Source organism: Anolis sagrei, chromosome 2 (assembly GCF_037176765.1).
Source record: "Anolis sagrei isolate rAnoSag1 chromosome 2, rAnoSag1.mat, whole genome shotgun sequence".
Classification (NCBI taxonomy): Eukaryota; Metazoa; Chordata; class Lepidosauria; order Squamata; family Dactyloidae; genus Anolis; species Anolis sagrei.
In genome coordinates, this window is record NC_090022.1 from 156,744,712 (window position 1) to 156,756,764 (window position 12,053).

At 39.0% G+C, this 12,053-nt stretch overlaps 1 protein-coding gene across 2 annotated transcripts in view; it reads right to left on the reverse strand.

The window, feature by feature from the left end:
* Positions 1-1,008: 1,008 nt before the first annotated feature.
* Positions 1,009-12,053, reverse strand: part of RNF170 (ring finger protein 170) — a 30,008-nt gene continuing 18,963 nt past the window's right edge. For both annotated transcript variants that reach the window (XM_067463975.1, XM_060763688.2), the window contains 2 exons: positions 9,332-9,436; positions 1,009-8,146 (listed from right to left, as the gene is read on the reverse strand). In XM_067463975.1, coding sequence (XP_067320076.1) covers positions 7,877-8,146; positions 9,332-9,436 — 375 coding nt within the window. In that variant the 3' untranslated portion in view covers positions 1,009-7,876. The remainder of the gene's footprint in view (positions 8,147-9,331; positions 9,437-12,053) is intronic.

A 12,053-nucleotide genomic window follows, 5' to 3' on the forward strand; every position in this document is an offset into this window, starting at 1 on the left:
ACATTCCATGCCGATTGTACAATTAACAAGGACATACAACACAAAGGACACACAACACAAACAGAGGGAAAGGCATCTTTTCCCCATCTTATTTATGGCATCTTGGAAGCTGTGCTCGAATCCAGCCACGGGGGGGGGGGGGGGGGGGGGGGTGCTGTCGCTCCCATCTTCCATCCTCCGGCCAATGTCCTTAAGGATGCCTTTATTACCTCCCCACTAAAAGTGGCACCTATTTGAGCTACTCACATTTCTGCTTTCGACCTGCTAGGTGGGTAGATGAGCTGGAGCTAATGATGGGTGCTCACCCCAACCTGAGTTCAAACTGCTGACCTTCCATTCATCAGGATTTTTATACAGCACAACAGTTTAGCCTGCTGTGCTAACCCCGGCCCCAATATATGGCCTTCCCCGATAACGCACAATAGCAGCCACTGACAAGGCTCAAGGTTCATATGGCCAAAGATATGGAACTCTGAACTTAATGTTTAGCATAATGTTTTAATATGTTAGGATAACCTCAGTGGCTTTGAAATAATGATATATGCATTATTATATTTTGCTTATTTATATTTATGAATTTTAGGTCTATGCAATGTGTTGATTTGTTGGTTGGTTGATTTACTGTCCACATGTTGGGCTGTGGGATGACGGTTTTTAAATGATGTAATTGTTCTTCTATATTGTATGCCACTTTAAGTCCCATTCATGGGAGAAAACATTAGAAAAGTAAGTAAGTAAGTAAATAAATAAATAAATAACAATCATCATCATCATCAAGATTGGGAGCTCTTCAGTTGTGGATTGAGAACAACTCCTATCACTTCTTGCCATTGGCTATTCTTTCAGCTGCTGATAGGTTCAAACTTGAATGAATGTTATTCAAAGATTCTCAGTTGTTTTAAAAAGGAAACACCTTTATGTGTTTTAAATTTTAATGTCATAAAACATTTTTGGGAACAAAACCTATGATGGTAATGTTACAAAGGTACAGAAAGAAAGAAAAATAGATTTATCTTATGTCAGATGCTGTTTATTAATAAACCTGAGCCAGTTTTTATTTCAGTAGAAAAGAGCTATAGTAGCATGCACTATGTAGCCCCACAGATCTTTCACACTAGATCCAGTCATTAACAGTGCAACTCTATGCATATCCAAAGTATTCCAGTGGAATTTAATTCAAAGAAAAGTATAATAGGATTACACCAACTTCTTTCTCATATTAAAGTCCAGTGCTGATAGTTACCACATGGCATTTTCACTGACAATAGCAATTTGCTGATGGTAGTCTTGCTTTAAGTTATTCTGTGTGAACTAGGAAGCATTACGTAATAATGTACAGTGGACCTTTGTTGGGGGTTGGTTCCAAAATGCGTAGGAGCAGAAATGCTCCATATTTCAGATTCTGGAATACTTGCATATACATAATGAGTTATATGGAAGATGAGACCCATATCTAAAAACGAAAATTAAATTATATTTCTTATGCATCTTATACTCATAGCCTGAAGGTAACTGGATACACATTTTTTTTAAAAAAAAAATCTTTATTGCAGTAAACAAAGTTTGGGTATACTGAACCATCAGAAAGCCAATGTCCCACCATTTCAGCTATCCATATGGATGATTCTGGAGAATTTGGGATTTTGGATAAGAGATGCTCAGCCTCTACCAAAATCTGTGGATGCTAAAGTCCCATTATATACTATGGTGTAGTAATAAGATGTCCCTTTAATAAAATGGCAGAACCAAGATTTGCTTTTTGCATTTCTTTTAGTATTTTCAAGGTATGGATAGTTGAATCTATGGATATAAGAGGGTTGAATGTATACCTGGATTACTATACAGAACACCAATAATTGGGAAACTGGAAGAGGAAAAAATAGACCATGACTTCCTCTTATCTATATAGCAAGTTTTTCCAGAAATGATAGCTGCCATTCCCACATCATTATTACTTTAATCCAGTTCTTTTATATGGAGTTAGTTTGCAAACAATTGGTTTTCTGATTGAGAAAACATTTAAAAGTTAATACTGGAAAATAATCTGAATGGAAAGTATCTTAAAATAAAACTGGACAGCTGTATCACCCGACTGCAATACAGTATCTGATTATGGAGTTGAAATGATCCCTGTTATCTAAAAGACATTAACGTCTATTAATGAAATGACAATGGTTAGATACCATTATGAGAAGCATATTATAATACAGGAAATAAAGACAATGTTATGTGTGCAGTACATTCAGGTGCTTTATGTCCAAACATTATCCATCAAGGCTGAAGAGTAATTTGAAAAACAAGAGAGCATCCAGTAATTATCCTCCACAGATCCTTGTTGGAAGCAAACTGAGATTATAAGCAGGTCCTATGACCTTTTCCATACTATAAGACACTGATTAGTCCAGTTTTTTAAAAGAAATATAAACTTTTGCAACATTCAGCATTCATTAAATACAAAAGTGAGCTGAAAAAGAATCAACAAGGTATCTCTGGTATATGTAAATAATTGTGAATGTGTCAAGAAGAAATGTCCGTTTTACAAAGGCAAATAATTCTAACAATGAAGGATATGTGTGAGTGCAGAATAAGAACTGGAAATAAACACAGAATAAGCCATCCTACTGTTATTTTCACAAGGGGCATGAATACTTATCTGCAGTGGACTGCAGAGTCTTGAAGTCAACTCTCAGACCCTTTCTACACTGCTCTATATTCCCAGGATCTGATCTCAGACTATCTGCTTTGCTGGATTATATGAGTCTCCACTGCCAGATAATCTGGGATAAGCAGATAATCTGGGATCAGAGCCTGGAATATAGACATTATGTAGAAGGGGCATCAGAGCATTGTCAACAGTGGAGTGTGCTAACCTTTGAAGCACAAGTGCTCATTGTGTGGGTTTCCATATTGAGACGCAGAAGAAAAACCTAAACATGCTGCCAGCTGTGTTGCTCCATAACCAACTACTTCTAGCTGTTTTAATCTTTACCAGGAACGGCTATTCTGAAAAACAATTGGGCATTAATTGCTTGATCAAAACCAAGCTACCCCAAAATATTATGAATTACAAACAGGAATGACTAATAAAAACACACTGCTGCTGGACAAATCCATTTTTCATCTCGCTTCAGTAACGGATAAGGATTTTAATTGAATCCAGGATGAATAGGAATCTTTATACTGGCAATAAATGACACCTCTCTCCTTGCTAAATTAGAAATTCCTAGCACATCCCTGAAATCTTTGATTCTACTATCCCAGAAGCCAGGAAAAATGGGCCATATGGGACTTCCTTTTCATTTTTTTAAAGTAATACTTTTGTTGCCAAATTTAGTTGGCAAACTGCAAAGTGCCCTATGGTTGCAAAGAACATGATTTCCTATATTGTCAAATTTTAAAGACTTTTAAAACCTCAAAAGCACTCAGCCAACCCTCAGAGGTTCCCTTGGCTCAATGGCATTTATCTTTCCCTTTATCACACACTGCTGACTCATCAGTAGTAAAGAAAACATTGCGGGTACATTCACACTACCTCTGGTATGGTAGACATCCTAAAGCTTCCCTGATGGTACTGGTAAGACCTCAAGGGAAAAAAAACTAAGGTTTTGAAAGAATTCTGGTTACTGTAATCAGCGGAAATCCTGTAAGTTCAAAACATAGGCATCATTGCATAAGAATATGCAGCCACCTAAAAGTACAGATGGCATTATGTAGCAGGTTTAACCTGATCTTTACTTTTGCAACAACTCTTTCAGATGTACAGTAAAGGCTTTGGAAGACGATCAAAGACTAAAACAACCTATTATGCAATCGTATATACTTGACTGAGGTGCTTTATTTCTTTTACCCTTTGTATTTCCCTTCTAGAACTCCAAAGAAGGGTTTGGGCTGGCCAAACATCAAACAAGACTTACACAGGGAAGTAACAAATTGTTACAACTTACTATTGATGTAAAACGGTTAAGATTTCCCGTGACATTAAGTCTAGTTGTGTCCAACTCTGGGGATGGTGCTCATCTCCATTTCTAAGCCGAAGAGACGGCATTGTCCATAGACACCTCCTAGTCCATGTGGCCGGCATGACCGCATGGAGCACCATTACCTTTCTGTTGGAACGGTACCTATCTACTCACATTTGCATATTTTTAAACTGCTAGGTTGGCAGAAGCTGGGCCTAACAGCAGGAGCTCAAGCCACCAACCTTTTGGTCAGCAAGTTCAGCAGCTCAGTGGTTTAACCTGCTGTGCCATCAAGGGGTCATACTAGTGATGACAAAACCAAAAAGGAGGCAACCTAAAAAAAATCAAGTATATTTATCTGTCACCATTTCACTTTCTTTTTAAAAAAGTCAGATCTAGAAACAAATTGTCATAAGCTTCAGACTGGGTTGGGGAAGTCAAATATTTAACTCCCACCCACACCCCAAGCCACTATTTATGATTATTGTAGTTTAAAGATTTAAGACTGCATGTACTGACATGCTAAACATTTGTGGGAATGGAAGCATTTTTCATACAGAAGACCTTGATCAAAACAGAGAAACACAAACTAACTTTACGCAAGGTATTGGTCAAATGCACTTGACTCATACATTTGAGCATACACTTGTGTATTGGCACTCAGAATCCTTATGTCAAAACAGAGGCATGGATGACAAAAGGATTGTTTAAAAAGGTTCTTGCAATGAATATAAAAGGACCAAATACTGTATTTTCAAGTAGTTTTTTTAAAAAAAGAGAACTGCTGTGTATTAGGGTTTTTAAAAATTAAATTGAAAACCTTGCTGCTTTTTTTAAAAAGTTAGTATTAAAAGACAATTGCACATTCTGCTGTCCTTCCTTAACCACCTTTATGTCATTGGCAGGAAAGGGCAACATCCCTTTATTTGACATGAATTTCATTTCATGATTACACATGATTTAAGAGTTGCATTTAAAGTGGTTAAGCCTAGCCAACTTACCACTTTAAAGCACTATTCAAAACCGGCATTGAACTTCTGATTAAAAGCATTGCTAATATTAACCACTATTGAGTACATTCAAAAAGAAGGACCCAATATCTGTTCTAGAAAATCCCATTAACTACCTCTTATTAAGGCCTATGTATCTTAGCAACAAGTTAAATCCTCTTTCTCTCCCCCTATAAATACCCCCAAGCAGGAGTTTGCCAGATATCAAGAACTAAAGAATAAACTTTATGGCTGATGAGAAAGCAGGAGCATTATGTACAATGCCTGTCTTAGTTTATACAATCTATTCTTATTTTGAAAGTAGGTCTTGTAAGCTTTGTAAATACCGCCCTAAAAAGTCTATTTAGATTTTATTTCCTCTTCCCCTACTCAGTGCACCAGTGTCTGAGTAGATGAATAGGTGGGATCTTGATGACATATCATGACATTCCTATTGTGCTTTATCCCCCTGATCTCCTCCTTTAACCACTATGTCAATCTAACTAAATGACTTTTTCAGATTTTTTTTTCCAGGACAATCACGTGGCATGTTTAGAAGGCATGCAGCCTGGCTTTATGCATATTCATACAAAAGCAAGCTTCCTTACTTGTACACCAAATTGGGAGGGATAGCCAATACTCCAGAAGACAGGAGTAGAATTCAAAACGATCTTAACAGATTAGAGAACTGGGCCAAAACTAACAAAATGAAGGTCAAGAGTGACAAATGCTAGATACTCCATTGAGGCAGAAAAAATGAAATAAAAGATACAGAATGGGGAACGCCTAGATTGACAGCAGTATGTGTGAAAAAGATCTTGGGGTCCTCGTGGACAACAAGTTAAACATAAGCCAACAATGTGATGCAGCAGATAAAAAAGCCAAAGGGATTTTGGCTTGCATAAATAGGAGTCTAGTGTCTAGATCAGGGTCTTCAAACTTTTTAAACAGAGGGCCAGGTCACAGTCCCTCAAACTATTGGAGGGCCAGACTATAATTTGAAAAAAAAAATCAATTGATTCCTATGCACACTGCACATATCTTATTAGTGCAAAAAACACTTTAAAACAATTTAATCATTAAAATGAAGAACAATCTTTACAAATGTAAACTTATTAGTATTTCAATGGGAAGTGTGGGCCTGCTTTTGGCTGATGAGATAGGGTTGATGGTGTTGTTGCTGTGTGCTTTCAAGACATTTCAGCCTTAGGTTGACCCTGAGCCAGGGCTGGGTAAATGACCTTGGAGGGCCGTATCCGGCCCTCGGGCCTTAGTTTGAGGACTCCTGGTCTAGATCCAGGGAAGTCATGCTACTCCCCTATTCTGCCTTGGCAGACCACACCTAGAATCACACTGTGTCCAATTCTGGGAACTACAATTGAAAGGAGATGTTGACAAGCTGGAATATGTCCAGAGCAGGGCGGCTCAAATGATCTAGGCTCTGGAGAACAAGCCCTATGAAGAGTGGCTTAAAGAGCTGGGCATGTTTAGCTTGAAGAAGAGAAGGCTGAGAGGAGATATGATAGCCATGTATAAATATGTGAGCAGAAGTCATAGGGAGAAGGGAGCAAGCTTGTTTTCTGCTGGCCTGAATACTAGCACACAGAACAATGGCTTCAAACTACAGGAAAGGAGATTACACCTGAACATGAGGAGGAACTTCCTAGCGGTAAGAGCTGTTCAGTAGTGGAACTCTCTGCCCCAGAGTGTGGTGGAGGCTCCTTCTTTGGAGGCTTTTAAACAGAGGCTAGATGGCCATCTGTCGGGGGTGCTTTGAATGTGATTTTCCTGCTTCTTGGCAGGGGGTTGGACTGGATGGCCCACGAGGAATCTTCCAACTCTCAGGATTTTATCATTCTAACAGGTTTTTCTGAAGCAAAATTCTCTGACAGATGTCCATGGTCCCAATTACCAATGTTCTTTCAAGCATATTCACTCTAAAATCCAGTTTCCTCCCTTTAAGGTATATATCAATGACAGTCAATGTTTCTTTTAGTACTGCCTGTGATTACAGGGCCCTGTCATGTTTTAATCAAGTATTTTCTAACCAGGGCTGAGTAACCTGTTGAGCTCCGGATGCTAAATTCCAATTCTCAGCAGCTGTGGCCTATCTTTATGGATAAGTGGGGAGTTGTATTCCAAAAACATTTAGGTCACAAGCTGGCCATCCCTTTCTGTTAGCTCACTGAACTAGCTTTCATTCCCCTGCACCCAAAGGTGTTCAACTTTGCAATGCAAAATCATAGCACGTGTCATTACTAACGATGGAGCAAACAGTGCTCAAGATCTGTCTCTCAGCTATGGGCAGTGCATATCCCACTGTACAAAGACAGAGAGAAACTCCACATAATTGTACATCACTGGAGTTGAAGTAATGCTGTGCTTACCACCTTTGTGCAACATTATGTCACAGTCCAAGCTTAACTATGAAAATTGTATTGCTTGAACATTAGCTGTGCAGGCAAAGACGTCGGACTTTTTTATTCAAATGAACAAACAACCTCTCATGCCCATGGTGAAAAACGAAGGAGTCTTTAAAAGTGTACACTGAATATGAAAGTATACATTGAACAGAGCCTTAAGTACGTATCCAGCTCATTCAAATACTATTCTTGTTAAACATTCCCAAAGAAATCCCTTTTAAAAACTATCAGTACCTTGACTAATATACAAATACTCATCTGCTGTAAACATATGTAGGCATGTATTATATCTTGAATTAAGTCTCGTTTATATAACACACACACTGAAATTCCAGTTCGCTAATCACCATGATTTCAATTCTTCATGCTTGCATAAGATGTTTGGCTAGGAGCGATTGAACAGCAGAAACTGAAAGTGTGTCAAGATGCTTTTCTTCATAGTGGCTCATTTAGCAAAACACCCCTGCCCTTAATGGTCCTGAATATTACTCACTGACACTTGTCTTCATCGATTCAGCCTCTGAGTTACCACCTCTCGGTACATGATAGATATATATATGAGTAGCAGAAAGACCACAAAGAAATCATCTAAAAATCCCAGAATTCCAAACAGAGCTTCAGGTAGAAAATCCAAGGGAGATGCCAAGTACAACAAAGCTCCCAGAAGGCAGAGGAATATCCTGATGCGGAACATCCAGAAGAGACCGCCGACGGAAAACATTTCTCTGAATGCATGGCGCAACAGTGTCGGCAAATCCATAATTCTTTCCATAATCTGAAGAGGATACATAAAGTCAAAAATTGGCTTTTTTTGTTATACACAATACACAGAGTATCCCAATTGATTACGACTGGCTATTAGTTTAAAAGGGTTGTTTTAAACATATACACAAGCAAACTAATGTAGACAAAAACTGAAATGCTGCACATATAACATGGCTATAGCAATTCCAGGTCAGACTGGCTATAGTAATTCCAGGGATGGGAAATTGTGGAAGTGGCCACTTTAGCCTTCCCCCCCCCCCCCCCGCCCCACCCACCCACCAGAAGACCTTGGAGGACTGCATTCCTGGTGCATTCACTCCTGAAAAACAAAATGAATCAACTTTTCTCTGCTTAAATGCCTCAAGGCAGTGGTTCTCAACCTGTGGGTCCCCAGATGTTTTGACCTTTAACTCCCAGAAATCCTAACTGCTGGTAAACTGGCTGGGATTTATGTGGAACTGTAGGCCAAAACACCTGGGGACCCACAGATTGAGAACCACTGCCCTAAGGTAAAAGGCAGCATTTTCGCCACATTTGGGGAGTTTCCTGAGCCATTTGAAAGCCACAAAGGGTTTTTAAAAAGAAGGAACTGTGCAAGTCACTTTCTGTTCATTTCCTGTTTTAAAAAAGTCATATCTTGACCTTAGGATGGCCAAGGATGGAACCAAAACATGGCAGAAATGCTCCTCACACTTTCTAGAGCAGATGTGGAAGAAGCCATTTCTGTGGCCATCACAGTATCCCAGAGGTCCAAAAGATAATACTTTATTCTACATTTTACACCGCAATGCATTTTAGAGGTTACAGAGGCTTTTTGACCATGTCCTCTCATCCCAGGACCATGTCCTCTCATTTTAGGCCAAAGAAAGACCTTTTTCAAAATTTGAAGTCAACCAGAAGTGACTTCTGGCCAGAAGTGATTTCTAGCCACTTTTTGATTTGAAAATGGTCTCACGTGGGCTTAAAATGGCAAAAGTGCTCCCCACAGGGAATTTAATCCTGTAACTATGGACGTGGATTACAGTAAATCCAACAGCTGCATTGCCCTGTGATACTGAAGTGCTGCGTGCACCTCAGGAGCTCACCCCATCATAATCTTCAGGGGTTCATCATGCTCTCCAGAGAGTCTTGTCGCACTTGCCACAATAAATGGAATAAAGAATTTCAATCTTGCTGAGCCCCTTCCCACACTTACTGATCTTGGCTGTCCTGAGAATCTCCTGTTATAATCATTGACATCCTGAAGCACTTGTGTAGCATCCTCATGCCCCTCAGTGAAGAGTGGTAAAAATAAAGTCACCTGAATGCAGAAAATAACCAACACCAATTGAAAACCAATAATTTAATACATTAATGGCATTATTATTATTATTATTATTATCATTATTATTATCATAATTAAATTACAATAGACTTTTGAAAGGTTAAGCCTGTTACACCCAAGTTCCAAGCTGAATGCACAGTACAGACATTACTATGTAATACGAGTTTTGTAGCTGGATTATATTTCATTTCCCAATTGGTTATATCATAAAAACATTGAAAAAGTTAATTCAAATGCAAAAAACTTTGTTTTTGAAATTTGCACAAAAGGTTAAAAATGGCATATGAAAGGTTAAAAATGGCAGCCACAAAAATGAAGTTTATGACATATAACAACTACTTTCAAAGTAAGTATCGCACAATTAAACAGAAAATAATACTTTCAAACCAGGAACAGAAAAATATTCCATTTTTGTTACATAGTGTTATTTACTGCATGGAGCTAGATCTGTGGCTGATGATGGACACCAACGGGTCCCAGGTGTTTCTGATTTTAATTCCCAGGATACCTAGCCAGCTTGACTAACTGTCAGGAATTCTGGGAGCTGAAGTCCAAAACATCCAGAGGACCAAATGTTGGAAACCATTGCTCTATACCTTCACAATAATAAAGAAAGCAAGAACAACAATAAAACAGCCACAAAAACAACAGTAAAGAATAATTAACTGCATTGGGATCTATAATAACTAAATCATATAGCACTGGGATCTAAAAAATTATTGAAACGTAGTTACTAAAGTTTCTAGATAATGCTGAAAATACTACATATGGACATCCAGTGAGGTTCTTTGAGGAGCTAAGTGACAACTGGGAATGATCATGTTCTCGCTTTGTGTCAGCTGCTTTGCCTCATTTGGTAGAAAAGACTCAGACAACAACCCTAAATTCACATAGGTACATATCGGAAATATGCTCCGTCATGTACCTAGCCCAAACTACGTAGAGCAGGGGTCCTCAAACTAAGGCCCAGGGGCCGGATATGGCCCTCCAAGGTCATTTACCCAGCCCTCGCTCAGGGTAAATTTAAATTGAGCCTGGAACCAGATTGGGAATAAGAGCTGATGAAATACTGGTATAATATGATTGCTTCAACAGCAAATTAACAGTCTACTTTGGCCTGTTTTGGAGTAAATTAAATGTAAAGAAAGCTCAATACATAGCACATTGCAATACTCTGAGAATAATTTGAAAACCAGGTGTTTTGCCTCAAATAATGTCCAACATTGGTTCAAGAGAGTACAGTAGCATTTACCTATAGCCTAAACAAAACAAGAATCATAGAATCATAGAGTTGGAAGAGACCTCATGAGCCATCCAGTCCAACCCCATTCTGCCAAGAAGCAGGAATATTGCATTCAAAGCACCTCTGACAGATGGCCATCCAGCCTCTGTTTAAAAGCTTCCAAAGAAGGAGCCTCCACCACACTCCGGGGCAGAGAGTTCCACTGCTGAACGGCTCTCACAGTCAGGAAGTTCTTCCTCATGTTCAGATGGAATCTCCTTTCTTGTAGTTTGAAGCCATTGTTCCGCATCCTAGTCTCCAGGGAAGCAGAAAACAAGCTTGCTCCCTCCTCCCTGTGGCTTCCTCTCACATATTTATACATGGCTATCATATCTCCTCTCAGCCTTCTCTTCTTCAGGCTAAACATGCCCAGCTCTTTAAGCCGCTCTTCATAGGGCTTGTTCTCCAGACCCTTGATCATTTTAGTCGCCCTCCTCTGGACACATTCCAGCATAAGATGTAAAAATGTGTTTTGGGACTACTTATGTTGCTCTCAATAATGAATACATCTGTAACAATAAAAGTAGCAAAATGCTACCTGGATTCTCGGATCTTTTCGCTACAACAGTTTATGTAACATTTATAATGAAACATTATTCCCAGCAGAAGATGTAACACAAGTTCTTATCTACTAGGCTTTAAATGTACCCTTTTGTGGCACACATAAGTAGAGAAAGCAGATAAATGCAATGTATTAAAAGTTAACATCCAAAAGTTAAACTAACTTGAGATTTTATTTCCAACCGGAATAGAAAGACTAAATCAACAGGCTCTTTGATGGTTGGACACTTATGTAAGCTATAGCAAAATCAGCCCACCAGGTGCCACTAATTATAACAAACTGCCCCCAATTATAACGAACGATGAAGGGACAGTAGGCAGACTTTGCCTCAGGCACACCACACACATGATGGAGGACAAAAGGCAAACAACAAGGCTTGGCCCAAGGCCAGGCCGTGAGGGAATCAGTGCACACACACCCTCACTCACACAAGCCCGACAGTTTGAAGTTACCACTGTATATTATATTTTGCCTTTGCTCCTTCCAATTATTTAATGAATACTTTCACTGCCACCAATTTATTGTTTTTATAGCCCACCTCCTTTACAGAAATGTTTTAAAGCCACACACAGACTTCAGTTGGAATAAAACAGGACATGTTTATTTTAAACAATAAGTGTAATGGTTGCAGATAACTTGGCAGGCTTTTGTTGTTACAAAGAATGGTACTTCTCCAATATGCAATTTGAACAAATAATACAGAAGGGAAGGGCAGTAGAAGAGCACGAAAACTTGAGAGGTATAATTAG